We start from the raw sequence: 22,232 nt of genomic DNA on the forward strand, positions 1-22,232 counted from the left end.
TTACACAAAGGTTGATTTTACGCTATCAATCTGTTTTGCAGTCCCTGCCTCTGTTTCTTTCGCTTGCAAATTGCTGTTCACAGAAAACGTGCCAAAAGTGTAAGGGCGGAAAAATGGATGTCAGAAGAAGAATACATATCACATTTATTATGCGTAAGCATGAAGCTGCAGTTTCACAATACACGCATGACACTACGAATATAACAGTAAAATGCTGCAAACATTTTTTTCTTACACTTGAAAGGCGATTTACACTTTTACAAATCTTCTCTTGCGCATGCAAATTTGATTTACGCTTGCAATCTTATGTAGGCTACACTTTCACAAATCTTACCCTGCGCATGCATTCTTTATGGCATCATATTACCTTCATATAATATGAATGATAAAAAGCTGTCAAATGGGGCTGAGGAAAGTAATACTGAATACGTGACACGTGTGTGTGTGTGTGTGTGTGTGTGTGTGTGTGTGTGTGTGTGTGTGTGTGTGTGTGTGTGTGTGTGTGTTTTGAGTGTATCTGTGTGTTTGTGCGCGTGTGTGTGCGTGTATGAGTGATGTGTTCACTCGTTAGGCGGCGCAACTCCACACACTCACTTCACTTTTCCTCTGTGTGTGTGTATGTACTGTAGCACAGTAAGCGCAGGAAGGGGGCAGGGTTGGTTGGCGTTTTTCCTTTGCCTGTTTGACTATCACAATTTGCTGAATCACACAAACTCTTCCGCATCGTCAAAACTTTGAAGACACATCGCAGTGGATTTCAACCCGTGGATACATAACTCGACATTTCGCCGCCGTCAGACAGAAAAAGGTGTCCCCTTTCGTGCAACTCTTCATGGCGAAAAGACCTTTCTTTCTCACTTCTTCCTTCTGTCACCTACGGGACCACCGCTCGCGAGGCACAAGCCTTTAAAAGTTTGCCTTTCATGTGAATGTACTGAACTCGTATGAGAAATGAAGCTCAGCAGACAGTTCACAATTTTTGGCAGTGCCATATTCTGTGTGGTGGTATTTTCCTTGTACCTGATGTTGGATCACTTAGATTATAGCAAAAGCCCAAATGGAGAGAAAACGCAAAACGTAAGTAGCCTACTAGTCCATGTGCAGCTTCATGCTTGTCAATAAATTGTGTTGTACTGTCAGTAGATGTGTGTTTTCTGTGTTCAAGTTGCTGGTCCGTGAACTTAATATATTGACTCGATTGTGATGTGGTGGATAAAAGACATTTAGTATGAATTGTTCGATCGCTTCTTTCCAAGTGACATTACACTATTAAAGTATTACACCGGCACAAAGATGGCTGTGATCAAGTCAAGCCTGCATTTCCTGTTTCTCAAATATTTTTATCGTGTTATATTTTGATGAAACCATTTAGATCAAGATACTGTCTTAAACGATTCAGAAAGCGAAGATTCTGTTTCGCTTTGGACAGTGAACTGAGCTCAAAGTTCATTTCCTCGCAGTCCTCAGGGTTCATAGACTGAACGAGCAAAATTCCAACGAGCTGCCTATCTAGACAGCACACACGTTTCCTGCCCATCTCTGTTTTTGCATTCAAATCGGTTCAAACTTCCGTAATTAGTCCTACCTACATGTAAAAACTATTTGGATTATCACATATTTTTTAAATAATTAAAATGAACATGAAATCAAAAGTTATTATTTTTAATGGAATGTTGCAGTATTTATTATAAATGATTTATCCATATAATTATTTTTGTTAAATTTATGTGCCCTTGTAATCTTTAATTAAAATAACTTGCCCTCCCTCTTGCTTGCTTCCCCCTACCTGTACTTCTCTTCTCTGATGACTGGCGCGAGAGCGGGGCAAACTGTCACTCACGTGAGATCACACAGTGATAGTAAATCACAATGATCCAATTAATTCCCGATGGACAAAATCAAGTACCGCAGAAGCTGCTTCAATTGGATATGTCACTTATTATAAGTGACTTATAGGGAAGAAAAGACTCGCAACTTTCGCTTCTTGCTTATTATATGTGCATCTTCAGTGACATTGTCAAATAATCAACCATACTGCAAATTTCATGCTCCTTAAGTAAACAAAACATTTGTTCAATTTGAGTCCAACATGACTGAAAGAAAGTCTGAAAAATTCTTTATTTCGGCAGACTGATAACCATTTTTATGCCTTTTGGCCGTTCACGACAACAGCGAAACTTGACATCCAAAAAGGGAGTCAATTCTTAAAGTCTTAATTTTGCCTATCCCTGGTAATTAAAATAACTTCCCCTCCCTCTTGCTAGTTTCCACTACACCTCTTCTTTGAGACAATTGGTAGTTACCTATTGTCCATTTGGATTTTTTAATGTAGGCTATGTTTAGTGTTTTTCATAAACAACGTTACGATATCGGAAAACATTTCTGTTGCGTGCAGAGGGTTAAAAAAGACAGCCAATAACCAGTGATGTTTAGGGTTGTTTCTGCTAACAATAATTCATGATCAAGTCCTATAGGATTCACATGTGTTTTTCATACGCTGTTTATTTCAAATCCAGAAGACTAGCCCTAAACCTCACCTTAAAACTGTGGCAGCAGCAAATGCGAATCACCTGAGAGTTTTCTTTGTCACTGATGTACAATGGCACGACAAATATTCAAACACCTAGTTTGAATGACTTTTGAGAGCCACAGCTGAAAGTGAGAGAATTCGAATCTAGGCTCTGTTTTACAGACAGGGCTTAGATTAAGCCAGGATTAGGCCTTAGTTCAATTAGGGCATTTAAGTAGCTTTTATAAACGAGCCTTATAAAAAAAATCATTACTGGTGTGCATCTTGAGACAAAACAATGGCGCTGACATATTAAGAAGTTGCTTTCAGTTAAAACAGCTCAAACATGTATTTTAGCTTGGGACTAGTCTAATGCCTTGTCTGTGAAACCGGCGCATTATGTTGTACATTTTGATCCCTCCCTTTTTCACAAACATGGTGTTTGTGCCTGATCTGGAAAAGTTGCAGGCCAGATGCTGCGTTAAATTACTTTGGATGTAAATTTTTTTTTTCAAAACCCGTAAGGCCCGTAAACAAAGTCTGCGACACACTTTATTCATTTAAGTTTAGGTTATGTGGTAATATATTCAGTTATGTCATTGTTTGGATTTTGTGCTGTAGGGCTTGCGATCCTGTCCAAAGCAGTGTTAAAAGTGTTACTCACCGTTTTTCTCTGTTTTACAGGGCCAGCTTGGTATTCTGCAGGACAAAATAGACCACTTAGAAAGACTGCTTGCAGAGAACAATGAGATCATTGCCAACATCAGGGACTCCGTAATTAACCTGAGAGAAACTGTGAAAGTAGGGAAAATATTTCCTGAAGGGAACATGAGTCAGGGAGACTTGGAATTGATGCCTCGTGCTCCTGCGCTGATCCCCATCCACTCAGAGGACTGCCAGTTTGCAGCACGGACGTACTCCAAGGCAGCGGATGGAGTGCAGGTATAGAGGGAAAGGGGAGTCTTAAGCCCTATTCGCACTGGATTAGTATTATCTGGGGACCTCGTGTGATTTAGAAATTACCCACCCACATCTGAATTTCGTGTGGCGCATTCGCATGGGATAAGCGAAGCCTGTGATTTTACTCGAATTTACTGAGTTATCTCCCGGATATGATGTCAATAGGCTATTGCTTGGAAATGTCTTGTCGTTCTAGGTCTAGCTGTATGATATATCATAAACAGAAGAATGTTCCTTACCGCATGCTGCTATACATGTCATTCATCTCCATCTAATCATTCTTTTTGTTTTTGCTCTTCTGATGGTTTTCAGCTTTCTCTTTCTGCAAATTGTATAGTTGTATAATGTATAGCGATATGACCCAGCACCCAAAATACTATCAAAACACTCCAACACTCCATTCTTTGCGAAAGATGGATAAAAAAGCACACAGGAAACAAAAACCTTGAAAAAATTATATACAAACCCACCAAATCACAGAGATGCCGATTCGCACGGGACTAATATTATCACAGGACCTCGGTGTTCGGCGAAATATGGTAGGCATTTGCAGGGGAATTTTTACTTTACAAATTACAGACATGGCCGATTCGCACGAGATTAAGATCACAGACAATCTCCGCAATTATTACAAATGACTAGAGGTCACCAGGTAATACTTATCCCGTGCGAATAGGGCTTTAAAGGGTTAGTTCACAAAAAAAAAAAAAAAATGCTGTCATCAATTACTCACCCTCATGTTGTTCCAAACCTTTAAGACTTTCATTAATCTTCAGAACACAAATGAAGATATTTTTATGTAATCTAAGAGCTTTCTGTCCCTTAATTTACAGTTTACACACCTACCACTTTGACGCCTCAATAAGTTCATAAAGAGATTGTAAAACTAATCCATATGAATTGAGCGGTTTAGTCCAAATTTTCTGAAGAGACACGATCACTTTGTATGATGAACAGATTTAATTTAGGCTTTTATTCACATGTAAACATTGATCAGTGAATATTGATTTTGAAGCTCAACCGAACCTGCTTGACCCACGAGAAGAAACCTCTTGCAGAAGCTCAAACGTGCTGCGCAACACACGAGAATGAACCTCATTGGTTCTTGCAGAAGTTCAAACTTGCTGCATAACACGAGAATGAACCTCATTGGTTCTTGCACATCAAGCGAACATGCTTAAGCTTCCGTTTACCAGATCTGATGTGTGAGTTGTTATATGTGAATAAAAGTCTAAATTCAAACTGTTCATCATATAAAGCCATCATGTCTTTTTAGAAAATTTGGACTAAACCGCTCGATTCATATGGATTAGTTTTACGATCTCTTTATGAACTTTTTGAAGTTGCAAAGTTGCATAGCTGTCAATGAAGGGACAGAAAGCTCTCAGATTTCATCAAAAATAACTTCAATTTCAGTACTTTTGGAACGACATGAGGGTGAGTAAATGATGACCGAATTTTCATTTTTGGGTGAACTATCCCTTTAAGATTAAGTAGATCAATTGATTACTATCAGGGCTCAAAACCTGCACCTGCCCTGGTAATATTTTGTCTGGCTCCAACACAAAAATAAAAAGAAAGAAATTTGATTTAAAAATAATTAAATGAATAATATAAATAATAATAGTATATGTAAGATAAAAATCATGATTTCCACAAAAATATTAAGCAGCACAGCTGTTTTCAACATGATTAATAAGAATAAATGTTTTTTTGAGCACCAAATCAGCATATTAAAATAATATCTGAAGGATCATGTGACACTATCACAGGAGTAAATTACATTTTAAAATATATTTAAATAGAAAACAGTGATTTAAAATTTGAATACAATGTCACAATATTCCTGTTTTTACTGTATTTGTAATCATATAAATGCAGCCTTGGTGAGCATAAGAGACTTTCAAAAACATTTAAAAAAAACTTACCATAATGTAACTAGTATACATATTCATACATTTATAAAGGTTTTCTTTGAAAAAAAGAAGAAGAAAAAAAGACGTTACAACAATTTGCAATAATTAATAAAACTACATTTTGATATGAATCCTTCTCTGAACTAAAACCTCAATGTCATCATCTTTTTGTAAGACATACTGTACTAGGGCTGCTCAATTATGGCAACATTTTTAATCACAATCATTTTGGTCAATAATGAAATCATGATTATTGGTGGGTGATATGATCAGAGTCTTATTTCATGATATGATTAATTTTCGATATCAATAAAATTTCAAAATGATCGATAGGCTACTTCAGCAAAATCTTATACTTGGTTAACTAATGTAGGCAAGTTAAATGTCCTCAAAACGGTTACAGAAGACAAGTTAATAGTCACCAATACAATAAGAACAAAGAAACTAATTACACTAAAAACAGACAAAAAATACAACAGAACAAAAATACAAAATTAAATAAACAGTGCCTAAAAAGTTGTACAGGAAGATGTACTATTAGTGATATTCAGATAAGTAATAGCCTACAACAGGAACTGAATAAAATAATCAAATGTAAAATAACACTGCATAGTCTTCACTGTATAAATTAAGTATAGATTAATCCTTATTTAAGCTACAAAAGTTATTCATTCAAGAGCAATGAGTGATTTTATCTATGTCTTTTGTTGTTTAATTAACATTAATGACACAGACTGAAGCAGTAATATTGGGCTGTTGTCACCTCAAGACCGAATGCACGGATCCAATATACTGTTTCACATGCGTTTTCTTTCTCAACTGTTAACATTCACTTTGGACTTGTTTTGATTATGAGGATACTTAGCAAAACGGCATATTGATGTGTGTAGGCCATTTGACCATTTAGGCACGTATCCGAAGCCCACAATATAATGCTTATGTGCGTTCTGCTCTGTCTGGGAGCGCGGGCACAGAAAGCTGCCTGGGAAACAGTATCTCTTTCGCGGCTTAATGAGCTTTTAATAACACTGTTTAATATCAGGCACGTCCCATAGTTTAGCTGCAGTAGACTGCGTTTCACCACACTCACTTATTCAGCTGATTTGGATGTTTGGCTCAGGGAGGAACAAAAGCGCACCACTAAATTTGGCAGCGGCACAATAATTGTATTACCTCGATTATCTTGTTTTCATACTCTTTGGAAGCCAAAATAGAAATCGAAAATAATTTACGATTTATCGCACAGCACGTTACTGTAATGAACACAATACAACCACATTAAGCATACTGGTTAACTACTTTAACTGAAAGTTGTCACATGTGTTTTATATGTTGTGATACAACCTTGAAAAGTTTTTTATGCACAAAATAGGCCTACTTAATGAAGATTTTTTCATAAACGATGGTTCGGTAAACATGAATAGATCAATGTCAGAGAGACTTGTTTTCCAGAGACCCCACTGGCTTTTCTTTGAAGGTTGAAAAATATCTCAGTGCCTGAATTGTTTCTCTACCAGAAAAATCTTTGCATACTTTTGCATGCAAGTTTGTTTATGGCTTGCCTTGTTTCTTAATTCCATTGTTTTTTTTTACATGGGGACGTGATGTAATATAAGCATATACAGGTGCAACAGAAAATATTGTTTTTCCTCCTGTCTCTAAGGAAAAAAATCTCTGCTGAATTACCTGAATTTCCAAACACCTAGAGTTTTGTGGTGCTTGCCAATTATTTAATTTAATTCCTGTCCAAATCTTTGTGTTTACGTGCAGGAATTGCTAAAAAGAAAATCTTTTTTTGTTTTGTTTCAGAGAACAGTGAGCTGAAATAAACTATGCACCATTACACTGCAAATTTTAAGGAGTGTCATCAGGGATGAAATTGTGTAAAAATAAAATAAAATTGCATGCTTTCCCATTGAAATTGACATTTGAATGAGTTTTATCACAGTGAAGCGGATCTTCACAGTTATCAATACTTACCTCTGCCCAGCCTTCAAATAACTACGCAAAATATGAAACACTTTCGTAACTAATAAATATTGATGTCCATTATTATGAACTCAATTGAATGGAAGTGCATGCCTGTTTCAGTCCAGTAAAATGATGTTCTCTCTTGCTTTGTTTCAGATGCTGGATGTTTATGATTTGCTCAGCTTTGATAACCCTGATGGTGGAGTATGGAAACAAGGCTTTGATATCTCTTATCAGGCTGACGAATGGGACAATGAGCCACTGCAAGTCTTTGTTGTGCCCCATTCACATAATGACCCCGGTGAGTCAAAGTTTGTTGACCATTGTCATGTGTTTCTAGTCAATGAGAATCACCATTTATCAATCAAACAGTCATGTGTTTATCTCAGGTGCTTTGGCCTGATGGTTGTATGTGATGAATATTATAAATATTTGTGATTAACGGCTGAAATTCGATTGGCTGCAGACACGAGTGTGGGTTAAATTCAGAGATGTGCATGAGATGAGGAACTGACTAGTCGAGTATTTGCTGTGCACAAACTAGTCAACTAGTAAAAACACTTGAACACTTTTGCCTGCCGTATAGGCAATAAAATGCATGTTTTTGCTGAATTTTCACCCAATTCTCACCACTATTGAATATATTGAATATAAACTGATAACTGATAATACAAAATAATTCCTCATAATAGAATTTTTTTATATTTAGCCTATATCTAAGTGCGTGTCGCATGTTCTATCTGTCTTTGTGTGAATGAGCAGTGTGGTTTTGTCTACACATACTCAAGCACGCGGGATGCTCATGGAGTTTATATGACATATCACTATATGAGGTCATGAACACAAAAACTTCATTTCTAGAGCTGCTCTGACAGTCACTTTACGAGCATTTCACCATTTCATTTGAAAACTTGTCAAATACAAAACAAACTCAAAGTTCATAACTATAACCCGCCAAAATAAAATTTGATTTAACTTGAAGAAATTATGACAGAAATATTATTTTATTGCATAGTAAAACATACTTCTCAAAGTATTATTATTATTGTTGTTGTTATTATTATTATTATTTTAAGGAATATCATACAACCAAAATATTTTATATATTTATATATTTTCATAATTTTTATTATGTATGTAGTCTACAAGTTCTGTTGTGCTGCACCTTATGTGATAAAATTTAAATTTAAAGGAGAACTTGGTAACTTTTTTAACTTAATAAAACTGTCTAGAAATCATTTGGATGGTTAAACAACCTGTTCTGGTGATATTGGTGACTTTCCCCGCTCCCCCCAGCGTTCCCAGGCGGAAAACCAACCTTGCAACTTGGGGACTACCGTCCCGGCAAGTTAGAAATTGGAAGTCTCGTGATAAGCGAGAACGAGAACGAGCGCGAAACACAAATTGCTTTACGGCAATTCGACATAAACACACACGCATGTATGATGTATTACCAGATTACCCACCTCGGTAGACATACACGATACAGTTGGCTTGCTCCGATCAAAACAAACGCACATGAGCAGCGGTAGAGAGGGGGAGGAGGCCGCCGCAAGTGAGTTTTTTACGACTGTGTTGTGAAATATACGCCCCCCCCACAGCTGTAGGGGGAGCTCGTGGGGAAAACATGCGACAACAAAAGGGAAAATCAGCGAAGAAGTGACAAGAGTTCGCTAGAGTTACAGAGTTCTCCTTTAAATGCACTGTTGTTGAAAATTATTTCATTTGATTACATTTATTAAATGCAATGTAAATACATTGTTAAAGTTTTATAAATTAATTACATTAGGCAGAAATTTGATGATGAATTTGTATTAAATCATAAAATATAGAACCCAGAACAAAAACATAAAACACAGAATTTGGGGAAAAATTTAACAAATTCATGACTTTCTAAATTAAAAGGTAGCTTGTTCTGTGGAGTTTATTGGTAAACAAGCAAGTTATTTTTTCATTTATTAGGTCTAATAAACATATGGAATGCATTTCCTTTCCTCAATAATGAATTGAATATTGTGATAAATATTTATAAAGAATGATATGGAGAAATATATTATGAAAATATTTTTGGCCGTATCGCCCAGCCATAGTGGTACTGAGGATTTGAGATTGATGTGTGCTTTCATATACAGTAACGTTTTGATTATTATTAGTGTATTCAGTTCCTGTTAGAGTCATGCAAATAAAGCGGAACAGTATTTCAGATTCAAGCAGAAATATGAAGCTTGAATTTTTGTTAAAGCACTAAGAGTTAGTGTAAATAATTTAAAGCTGCAGTCTGTAACTTTTTTTGTGTTCAGTATATATATAATAAGCAAGTAGGCTACATCATGAATCCGTTTTCCAAACCACGTTTTTGTCTTAGCCTGAATCACTATGGTACACCTATAGTAAGTGTTTATATTCAGACTATTTTAGACTGGTACCACTGCACTGTGGAGTAGCCCAGTTCCTGTGTTACTCGTCATAGACATAAGAGGCTTTCGCACCAGATAGTTCTAGGAACTTAGTTCTAGGAACTAGCCACCAGGGTGGTACCCCAAGAACTAATGGTTCCCCTAGGAACGTTTTCCTGGTTGCATTCACACTGCTAGTAGGAACTCTGAAGTGACGTAAGCCGCGCTTGTTGTGACTTTAATTTTGATGGCGCGGTGGACCTTTATTTTGACATACAGTGCTCGCATTCTCCATGTTCATTAGATTACGATCTGTCTTACAGTCCTGTCTAATACGTTATTAGATAGAATTTTCATTTATAGAAAGTAGACAGTAATGAGTAATGAGTTATTAGCGTAAGCCGTGTGGTTTATGTCCAGTGTTGTTAGCTGAGCAGAAATGCATAATCATGTTTCGCTTGGTCACCTCAAAGTTGCATTGGATTTTCTCCTCAGCGTAAAGGTTAAGAGGCCCATCTATCACTGTTTTCCATGTTCATTTCTGGAGTAAATATATAGGCTATAATCGGTGTGCTTACACAGCTTTTTTTAAATGGCGGGTGCTTGTGTTTCGCGTGCGTTTGGCCAATCAGCGAACAGTAACGTCACGGATAGTTCCTATAGTGCTGGTTCAGACCCTACTCTGAAGTATGAGCTAAATTAGTTCCTCCAAAAGGAGTTCCTAGAACTAAAATCGTTACTAGTTCCTGCGGTTCCGAACACGGCAAAATCTGTGTACTTCCGCCAAAAGTTCTAGGAACTATGAAAAGGTTCCCCTGGTACAGAAAGAAGCTAATTTTCCTCATTTTTTGCTCATTTTCCTTTCTGTTTATTTTCCTATAAACAGAAAGAAGTAGTTCCGGCTACAATCTTCTTCTGCAAGATGCATGCAGTTCTGCGCAAAAAGTTACGGACTGCAGCTTTAAATAGTCTTATAAAAAATCCTATAGTTTGCTAAATTGCCCTTTTTTGAGGTGGGAATAGTTTTCCAGGTGGATGAACGTCTGGTTTTGTGTTGCTGACAAAATTCCTGTGGGTGGAATTTGCAATGTGTAAAACTGATTTGCACCTGGTATTAAGCTCAGTCTCGGGTGGTCTGATCACAGGTAGCCAGACGAGACAGATTGCTATTTACACCTGGTAGTCTCAAGCCTCAAATCTCTTGTGCCCGGTCAGATCAGATTTCAAGTGGAGGGTCTCTGGTTTCATCATCACCTTCATACATCACACTGTGTTAGTGTGTGTTGATTTAGGATAACAATTGAAAACGAAAGAAAATAAAGCACTGAAAAAAATTGCACTAAATTTGCGGCATTTACATATAAATGCTTATATTTCATCTAAGCACAAATTAGATGTTTCAAATACAATTCTCTGTTGATTTATTCTAAACTTTTATGTCACCGCATGTTGATGTCAGACATACTGAAGAAGTTTAGTGAAATCTTATGTATGTATATAAATGCATGCTTCGATCAGGCAGTTATTGTCAGTTAAAGCCGGGAAAAGTTTCAAACCTCTCTTCAGCATAATGAATGATTGACAGACGAGTAGGCGGTCCCTCACTGCTGTCTCACTACAGATGTGATGCGGTCACATGCACTTTGACTATCTCGGTGTTAGGAAACATATGGACCCTGTTTGACCACTTGTGATCGGATCACCTGATACAGATATTGATTCCAGGTTTCTGGTATCCTTGTGCTTATTGTGAGAAAGTTGCCATGCCAACAAAGTTCAAATATACTATATCATTTTACACACGAAAGGTCGATGAGTCTAATATTTACACAGCTGTACTTGTATTTTGTTTATTGGCTTGTTCCATGTTTGTCCATTGTAAGTGCCTTACTGTGATCTTCAGCTTAAAAATAGCTAGGAATTGTATTTCCTGTGGTGATGGAAGATAATGCTGTTGACTGCTGAACTTATATTGAACTCTGAATATTCCTTTAGACCAGCTAACTGAATAGATTTTCCATTCTGAGGGTTTTTCCCCCAAGGTATTTCCATAGCTGTGATAGACGAGAATTGATGTACCTTCCTCTTAACAGTTGTCTTACTCAACGCCAAAGAGTTAACAATGAAATGGCATCCTACAAAAGCAGGAAGTTTATTATTTGACTCTCCCATGTGAATTGCCAAGTGTGCAATTCATATTTTGCATTCAACATGAGAAATGACAAGAAAGAAATCACTGTCAGGTACACAGCAGTCTGTCCAAAAATGAATGTGCAGTTTGCAGAACTTGAGAATTCTTCAGCCAGGGAATATTTTCAGCCGTTCAATTTCAAGGTCAGTCCTGTTTTTAAGATCACAGATGTTTAATCAAGAAAATAAATAAATTATACACCTCTTCTCTGATGAACATTTCGGAATTTCAATTCATTTTGATATTTGTATAGCAAATTTTTTTTTTAATATATATCTGGTTGGTTTTGATATTTTGTAGAGCAAAAAAAAGAAAAAGAAAAAAGAAATCTGGTTGGTTTAACCATCCTCAGGAAAAAGAAAAAAACTCATTAAGAGGCTGGGATTCTTGAAAAGAAAAGCTTCATGATTTATTTAGGCAAAACGTTTCTTTATTATTTCTTAAATAAGCAGTGAAGCAGTTTTGTGTAACATATTATTAATATTGAAAGCAAACTATGCTGGAAGCCATTCTGTCATGTTACAGGAAACCCATAAAATAGGAAATTAAATTGCAAACAGAACCCCCGTAGACCAGATCAGATGTGATATTTACATAAGATGTGTTCAGCTTGATGGAGCACAACAGAACACAGGGTCACAAGACTCTTCTTAGCGAAACGCTGTGTTAAAAATGCATTGCTGTTGGCGCAAGATGCTACAGTAAAAAAACAGCATGTGACGCAGCAGTCAAAGAAGCACTTTATCAGAAAAGGTCTAAAACACAGCGCAATCTGGGCATGCTAATTAAAGATCCCGCCACAAACAAACTTTTAAAATTAATTAAAAAGTTCTAACTACTCACTCAAGTGTGACTAGACTGTTGTTGGGTAACTAGCATCACGAACCTATTCCAAGTAGTACAGTTGTTGTATAAACTTCAAATATGAGAGGAGAATGAGTCTGTGCAAGTTTGACATTTTGAAATACTCTGGGGTTTAAATGCTTTATTTAACACCAAAACGCACAAAATAAATAGAATACTCTGAGTGAAATACATGGATGCTTAACCTTAACGTTTTGATGTCACCACTGGGCAATAACCTGTTTATTTTTATATTTTTTATACAGTCTAGTAAACACGGTTTAATTGCATTGCCAACAAGTTACTGATTTGCATGTAAACCGGTAAATCTGGTCATTTTTGGTGTGCATGTAAACATGCTCATTGTTGGTGTGTTTGGTAACCTGACCTGTCCTGTTTTTGTCAACATTTCCCTGCAAAAAATGACTTGCATTTAATTCATAATCAACTTTAAATTTATATATATATATATATAATTTTACTGTATTTATTAGAATTTAGTTGGACAGCAACTAGTTAAGTCCCCTCAAGATAAACCATAAACCACTGCTTTGGGAAAACTGGAAGGTCATGTTGTTTTTCCTGTTCGGTGTCATGTGATGGTTTCTGGTAAAGGATGAATAGCAACTGTCAGTTATGGTCTGTTGCTTATGCCGTTGCCTAAAATAAAGCACTAAAAGGTGTTTGGACAGCTGCAAGTACATCTCTGTTTAGTTATTAGGATTTTTTCTCAATAATGTTTGAGTTGCAATCATTAATATTATGATGACTCATTTCATGTTCATGTACATTTCATGTGGGATTAAAAATATCATTAAGTAAGTATTAGTAAAGTGGGTATGTCTGTTTGCTGGGTGTACGTTTGTATAAATATTTGAAGACTGGGAGTGTTTGTGAAATCTCCTTTTGTTTGCAATTTCGTTTGGTTCTTATTGTGGTGCAGAAATTACACACTTCGCTTTTAAATATTTGCCAGTGTTTATTTAAAACTTGTATTGCTCGCTAATCTGAGCTTGTAAAATGTATCAATTCTGAGGTACTGACACGAGGTTGTGCTCTACTGTAAAAAGTACAGTTACAATAGTTATATTATACATTATATATGTTGTGTCTGTAGTGACACAAAGATGTAAATTGATCATTTTACATTGTTACAAAAAATATTTGTTCTTTTCAACTTTAAGTGTATCAAATCAAAATAATCAGATCCTGAATATTACGCAGCACAACTGTTTCAACATTGATAATAATAAGAAATGTTTCTTGAGCACCAAATCAGCATATTAGAATTATTTCTGAAGGATCATTCATGTGCCACTAAAGACTGGAGTAATGATGCTGAAAACTCAGCTTTGCCATTGCACAAAGCTGACATTTAAATAAAAAAAAAAAAGAAGAAAAAAAAAAAAAAAAAGAAATATTGAAAAACTAATTTAATTTGTATAAAAAATTCACAATATTACTGTTTTGGCTGTATTTTTGGTAAATAAATGCAGCCTTGACGAGCAACCTCAAACTTTTGTTTTTTATACCATGAAATATATCAATGAATGAGTAACATATTCATATACCATGGCATTTTCATGTTACCTCAAATAATACTATAATGGTAATGATACTTGTCCTAAAACATGCTGATACCATAATGCTTTTTTGTTTCACACCCCAATTTAAAGGGGTAATATAATGCCCTTTTCACAAGATGTAAAATAAGTCTTTGATGTCCCCAGAGTGTGTATGTGAAGTTTTAGCTCAAAATACCCCACAGATATTTTTATATAGCATGTTAAAGTTGTCACTTTTTGAGGGTGAGCAAAAACGCACTGTTTTTGTGTCTGTCCCTTTAAATGCAAATGAGCTGCTGCTTCCATCACAGAGGACGGAGCTTCAACAGCTCGTGTCATTTTACCTCACACTAGGGATGGGCAAATGAAGCCTCATAAAGCACTGAGGCTTTCCCTTGAATGTTTCGGGAAAAGATTCGAAGCATCAAGAGTGTCGAAAACAGCGATATATGATCATGTAACATAGGCTGTAGGCTTATTTATATATATAATTTTTTTTAGTAAATGTACTTAAACTTCCAAAAACCTGTAGAGTAGTGGTCTGGGTTCAAACATTCTGACATGTAAAGTGAAGCATTCACGCGACTGGAAAGAAAGTGAGGCTTCGTTTTTCGTTGATCACGTGTTTCTCTGAAAACAATACGCGCTCCGGCATGAAGCTTCATGAGAAATTGCGCTGCGTACTCGATGCGCGCTTTGAAGCTTCAGTGTCAAATGTAACATCACTACCTCACACAGACACGCACTGAAAATGTCAAAACTTTTAGCCTTTGATGTTCAAATCGGAGTCAGAAAAATGGAGAGACTCAAGAAGTGACAACATGTAGAAAGCAACAGGACATTTCTGAATGGTTAGTTGAAAAATTTATGCAGCTGATGTCAGGTCGTTAACTATCTTCTAGTCATTGATTAGCATATTCTGTCATGATAATTTAAATCGTGTTCCCGGGGGCGGGGTTTATGTAAATTTTAGGGTTGGTGATGTCACTGACCCGGGAGGAATGTCTTTAAAAGCAAATATCTTCCTTTGCTTTGAACTTTTAGTGTTGGAACTTTGCAGATGTTGTTTATGCTCAAACAGCAGCATTACACACTAGAAAGTTAGAAAGTGAAATCATAATCAACCACCCCTTTAAATGTAATCTACTCATTTATTGCACATATTACTTATTTCTTGCATTGAACTGAAAAGGAGATATTTTGCAGAATATCCAAGCTGTTCTTTTCTATACAATGTAAATGAATGGTGACTTTGGCTGTTCCTCCTAATAAATCCACTGTCATTTAATAGCACGTACATTCTGCTAAACATTTCATTTTCTGTTCCACAAAAGAAAGAATTGGAATGAAATGAGAGTGAATAAATGATGACAGAATTAAAAAATTTCAGTTAAAACCATTTAAAATATCAAGTCATTAATAAAAATCTCAACAACCTCTGTTACAAATTTATGTGATGTTTTTCTCAGGCTGGTTGAAGACATTCGATGACTACTATCGAGACCAGACGCAACACATTCTCAACAACATGGTGGTGAAACTACACGAAGACATTCGGCGAAAAATGATCTGGTCTGAGATCTCATATTTTGCAAAATGGTGGGACAGCATCGATGAGCAGAAACGAGACGCTGTCAGGAGGTGAGGCTGTTGTCTGTTGTTAATATCCTTCCATCCTCATGTGTTGGTGTAATTTATGGATTCATTAATTGCAGCGTTCACACACAGGTCTGGTGTAAGCAAGATGTTGAGGAGTTTTGGACTCCATTGTGCTTTTGGTCCCATTTTAATTAAGCTCAAAGTTTGTACTTTATTGCCTAGCTCTCAGGTGATGGTTTATGTGCAAAAATGAAGCAACAACAAAATTAACTCCAGACATTGATACAAACATATTATGTTTTAATGATGATAAAGATACCAAAGTCAAAGAAACTTTGCTGCCGTACCATGAGTGCAGCAGGCGTAATGATATGACGCAGCGCATGCTGCCTGATAATAGGCTACTGAGCTGGGGACTATTATCAGGTGCTGTGTCATATCATTACGCCTGCTGCACTCATGGTACGGCAGCAAAGTTTCTTGATTATTACGCAGGAATGAGAGTATAGTTCCTAGCCATATCAGCCTAGAAAATCGCAACTTTTCATTTTCCATCTGTCTTAGTACACGATGCAACTACAGAAGAGTCAAGTTTTAAATAGGAAAAATATCGAAACTCTTTGTTCATTTTTTTGAGAGAGATGCTAATGGTCTTGTCCGGTTCAATTCATTATACTAAGCTATGCTAAAAGTGGGACCCCCAGACCCGGAGATCGGCTGAATGTATTCGAAAACGGTAAAACTCAACTGTTTAACTCTGGGGGAGTTGTAAAATGAGCCTATTTCCAAAGAAAGTGGAGTATCCCTTTAAGCGTATTTTCAATTTCAATTTGCGCAATTTGAAGGGTAATGGAAACGCGGCTAGTGTCACATGATCCTTCAGAAATCCTTCTAATATGCTTATTTGCTGCTTAAGAAATATTTATTATTATCAATGTTGAAAACTGTTTTTGGTGTTAACATTTTTGTGGAATCCATGATACCAGTTTTGTGGTAAGATAAAAAAAAAAGAGGGAAAGGATGCATTAAATCGATTAAAAGTGACAGTGAAGACATTTATAATGTTACAAAATATATCTATTTAATAAATGCAAATAAATGCTGAACTTTGAATTGAATTGAATTGATCTTTCTATTACTCAAAGAATTCTGAAAAAAAGTATCACCATTTAATGTTAAGCAGCACAACTGTTCTCAACATTGATAATTGTTTCTTGAGCACCAAATCAGCATATTATAATGATTTCTGATGGATCTGGAGCACTAATGCTGTATATTCAGCTTTGCCATCACAGAATTAAATAATTGTAAAATATATTCAAATAATATTTTGCAATATTACTGTTTTTACTGTATTTTTTATGAAATAAATGCAGCCTTGGTGAGCATAAGAGACTTCTTTCAAAGACATTAAAAGGTTGTAATATTTCCAAACTTTGGGATATAAATGCATGTCAAATATACAAAACTGGTCATGTTCATTGTTGAACTAGCCTTGGGAAAAGACACAAATGCCATGTGGAAATGTAATAAACAATTCTGCTGTGGGTTTGAATTCCAATTAGACCATCTTTCAAAACGGCCTGAGGTGAAGACTGAAGTCAAATGAAAAATCCAACACCAATATTTATTCATTATTGATTTGATGCACAGAAAGAGTTTGAAGCAAGCAAGCTCTATTCTTTTTGAACATTTGCCCCCCCCCCCCCCCCCATTTATTTCCAAGAAGGCCTTGGCTGACTCCAAATCAAGATTTTTGGCAGGCATGAGCAGGTTTTATTTCATTTTATATCAGCCGAATCAAGGTCTAGCATAATGATTCAATTTCTTTTACTGCCACATACATGGAGGTGTATCTTCAGAATAAATCAAGTTGTCTGTGCTTGAGAGTCTGCTCAAGAAAATGGGAACTGCAGATAAGTCCATAAATTCCAATCTGTGCTGGCATATATAATTTGCAGTATTGGGAATGAGACTTTTCAAAGATTTCATATGCTGCTAATCGAAGAGTATGTCAACATATTTTCAAATTGGTCTAACCTCACCTGAACCTCAATTTCATTCCCTGGCAACATTAAACTTGATATAGGAAGCATTTAGAAACTCATATTCCATGGTCTAAATGGCAGCTGTAGTCTGAAATGAACCAAATACATCTTAAATGATGGAGAAAGGGTCATAGTAGGGTCAACTTAAAATTATGCTCTTCATCCATTACTTGGTATGCATTGCATTTTTCAAAAAACATGCATTGCATTGTGCACAGTAAGACCAGGGACGTGTATGAATAAGACCAGGAATATGTATAAAGAAAGTGAATAGGGTAGTTTTTGAATTCATGTTGACTTTAATGAAGGATCTAATCACTGCCGCCCATTGGATTTTTCTCTTGGCCAGTGATTGATTCGAGAATAACAGACCATTTTTCAAAGTAATTTCGAAAGTTTCTGTCAGTTACGTGCTGAGCTAGTGCTCTTGGTTTTGCTAGCGCCGCTCTTATTACTGGCCTCCAGAGGGCCACGCTATACGATTCACAGCTGAAATATTCAGCATTACAGAGAAAAGCTGCTGACTAGCAATCAGGCCTGGAGAAGTCTACTTCTAATAAGGGATGCCATTACCCAAGGTGTCTGCTCTCTGTTCAAGAAAATAATTAGTTTGCAGCGGCAAAGCTCAATAAATCTGAAAATATAAAAAAATGTTGGTTACTGTGTGTAATGCTGCATATGTGAAGAAAGTGCTTTGTAGTGAAAACCCTGAGGAAATGCTGTCGATGATGTTGCAGTGGTGAAACATTTTCAGCTCCTTTGTACTCTTCAAAGCTTTAAATTCATCAAAATGGATATTGTATTCTTTACGTTCCTGGTGTTATAGCGCATGTTATTCTAAAGTAAAAAAAAAAAAAATGTCTTCATTGTCTTTTATCAATTGGTATTAACATTCTAAATGGGAGTCTTCATCTGATTCTTCCACACTTGAATCAGTGGTTCTTAACTGGTTTTCCTTCAGGACCCAGATTTTACATTGGACATGAAGTGGCAACTCAAACATTTAAATGAAGTCTTAATTTTCCTCAATTACATGAAATTGCAAAAGAAGACCTAGAACATTCACTTTCTTAAGCAGACATCTCAAAGGCCATCAAGCCCTTTCCGTCTGGCAAAGCACCAGGTCCAGATGGCTTTGGATGTGATTTAATAATAATCTTTTTTAAACTAGCCCCTTACTTATTGAGAATGATCAATGACTCATATAACAATGGCAGACTCCCCAATTCATTATGAGGCCAATATTTGTGTTCTATTAAAGAAAGGAAAAAACGACACTGACCCGGCCAATTATAGACCTATATCGCTTCTTAACGTGGATCAGGTGATTACAAAAGTGTTAGCAAACAGACTTGGAAAACATATCTCAATAGTACAATAGTACACCCAGACCGAACTGGGTTCATGCAAGGTTGTTTTTCCCTTTGCAATGTTCGTCTCCTTCTTAATATTCTTTATAAAGATTTTTGGTTAGGAAGCCTCAGGATCAATCATTTCACTAGATGCCCAAAAGGCGTTTGATCAAATAGAGTGGCCATTCATGCTAAAAGCACTTGAGCACTTTGGGGTTGGGAGTCGTTTTATCAAGGAGGTAAAAATTCCATATATATGTCCTCGTTCATCCATTCTGACGAACTTTAACAAATCTAACCCCTTTGAGTTTTGTCGAGGAGTTAGGCGAGGAGATCTTCTTTCTCCTCTTCTTCTTGATATTGCGTTGGAACCGCTAGCAGTAGGGGTCAGAAGTCACCCACATATACATGGAATAAAGATTGGAAATGAGAAAGCTTTGGTTAGTCTATATGCTGATGGTCTTTTAATATATCTTTCTGATCCAGCCAAATCAGTTCCCCATTTACTTGATTATATTAATGCCTTTGGTAAAATCTCCGGGTATAGATAGATAGATAGATAGATGCTAGACACATGCTAGACACTCAAATCCCAGCCAGGTTGGTCCCTTGCCTTTCAAAATAGTGGAAGACGACTTTACATACCTTGGTATGTGGTTCCAAAGATCCCTAAGCAAATATTTAAATATTTTTTTTTAGCTAGGATTGACAAATTAAAAGATAACAGAGCGGTGGAGGCTCCTTCTGCTATCTGTGATTGGCAAAATTAATGCAAATAAAAAATGGTCACTTTACCACAATTCCTCTACCTTTTTCAAAACATGCCGTGTTATATACCTGTATATTTTTTCAATTATCGTACCGTTTATTTGGGCTTTTAAGACCCCCCCCCCCCCGAATAGCAAAAACGCACTTACAGAAACCCACCCAGATGGGAGGCCTAGGTCTCCCAGTGTTCAAATTTTACAATTGGGCAGCAAATGCCAGGGCTTTATTTTATTGGCAGAGGGGTATTCCTGGTGAAACTTTCTCTGTAGCTGATCCTCTATGGCTTAGGGTAGAGACATTGTCTCTAACAACATATTGTCTCCAAGTTTTACTTTTTTCCAAAGTGGGGGTTGGGAGTTGGGAGTCTCCCAACAAACGAGTCTCCCTCATCAAAACTAATTGGGACCAATTTAATAATTAAAAATTCAATACGAATATTAAATCAAATAAGGAAACATCTTAAGTCACCTGACATCTCTGTCCTTACACCCTTTGCCAACAATCATATATTTAAACCCTCTCAGCTAGTCTGAGGTTTTATTGAATGGAAAAGCAAAGGCCTGATGTCTATAGGGGATCTTTATATAGATGGTTCATTTGAATATTTGAATCAATTGTAATCTGTATTTAATCTCCCAGGTTCCAGCTTTTTGCGGTATCTATAAGGGAAACATTGTGTTCAAACGTTTATTCCACAATTTATTGCCAAACCAAAGTCTAACAAATTTGAGCAACGTTTTTTGGTAAATCCTAGCTCTAGACATTTGGTTTCACTCTGTGTAAATGCTTTCCAACTGCCTGTAAACACAAATTATATAAAAGAAGCCTGGGCTAAGGACTTTGATGAAGAAGTGTCCGATGAAACCTGGAATGAAAGCCTCAAGAAGATTCAAGACTGCTCAATAAATGTGAGGCACAAGTTGATTCAGTTTAAAGTGGTACATAGACTGTATTATTCCAAAACTAATACAGTCTGCGACAGATGTAAAACAGTGGAGGGTTCTTTGTCACATATGTTTAGTCCCAAACTGTTTAATTTTTGGAGTGCCATAATAGATTTTTTTCCAAAAGCCAGACCATGATCTTGTAATTCTCAGATCTTCTGAGGCATTAAACACTCTTCCAAACTCTCAGAAATGACCTTTATTGTTTTACGGATGAGGTGGTTAAGATCAAGCGCAAGACAAAGGAGATTCAATAGGAGACTTTAATTCAGAAATTAGACCAGGAAACATAACCACACATCAACAATAACTTAAATACACGGAGAACAGATCAGGGAAACAAGACACAGCTGGGGCAAATGAACTCAATGACAGTAACCATAGTAACTAACAAGATACAGCTGAACCGAATTAACTAATGAAGGGGTGGCTAGAAACTGAACAATGAACAGAGGAAGAGCATGCAGGTGAGGGCCAGGGAGGATGATGGGAAATGTAGTGACCGTGACATATTGATGTGCTTGACTCTTGTGAAAAAAACTATACTTTTAAACTGTACATTTTCAGACTCTCCATGTTTCAAAGCTTGGTTGGGTGAATTGTTTCATGTCATACAACTGGAGAGGATATGTTCCTTGGAGTCCAAATCTCATTTCCAATTCCAAACTGTATGGCAGCCCTTCATGGATTTTCTCAAGTCTGAATAATGTATTATTATTGTTCTCAGTGTAATTGAAAAATTGACTGGATTTGAGGAGTTTATGGTTGTAATAAAAATAGTAACACCTCCTAGCCTGACTACGTCAGACTTCCTACTTCCGCTAATTTCATTTCGCTCCTGTAGTCAGTCTGAGATAGCAGCCTATCTTTCAGTTTTCCACCGGCCTGAAAACAGCCGGGCCAATCAACGAACAGAGGGCGGGCTGAGAGCCGTGACGTAGACGCTGATTGTACCGTGGATGCGTAGATTTACTTCACATAATCTCCAAAAGTCATTCACAGCCGTGTTCACTCCGGTATTTCGCTCGATGGTTTAGTTTTTGCATCATACATGCGTTTACAGTGGAAGTTAGATGCGGCTGAGCATGCGCATAACACACGCCATAACCAAACGTTATGTGATTGGCTTACGGGTAACCAATGATTTTAAACTTCAGACAAGCGCCCCCC

At 36.6% G+C, this 22,232-nt stretch overlaps 1 protein-coding gene across 1 annotated transcript in view; it reads left to right on the forward strand.

Annotated features, from left to right (window-relative positions):
* Positions 1-615: 615 nt before the first annotated feature.
* man2a1 (mannosidase, alpha, class 2A, member 1) overlaps positions 616-22,232 on the forward strand; it is a 60,055-nt gene continuing 38,438 nt past the window's right edge. Inside the window, exons 1-4 of the mRNA XM_082171380.1 lie at positions 616-1,077; positions 3,194-3,451; positions 7,513-7,657; positions 15,821-15,992. Of these exons, the coding sequence (XP_082027506.1) occupies positions 952-1,077; positions 3,194-3,451; positions 7,513-7,657; positions 15,821-15,992 (701 nt within the window). The 5' untranslated portion in view covers positions 616-951. The remainder of the gene's footprint in view (positions 1,078-3,193; positions 3,452-7,512; positions 7,658-15,820; positions 15,993-22,232) is intronic.

Source organism: Leuciscus leuciscus, assembly GCF_965113295.1.
Source record: "Leuciscus leuciscus genome assembly, chromosome: 5".
In the NCBI taxonomy this organism is placed as follows: Eukaryota; Metazoa; Chordata; class Actinopteri; order Cypriniformes; family Leuciscidae; genus Leuciscus; species Leuciscus leuciscus.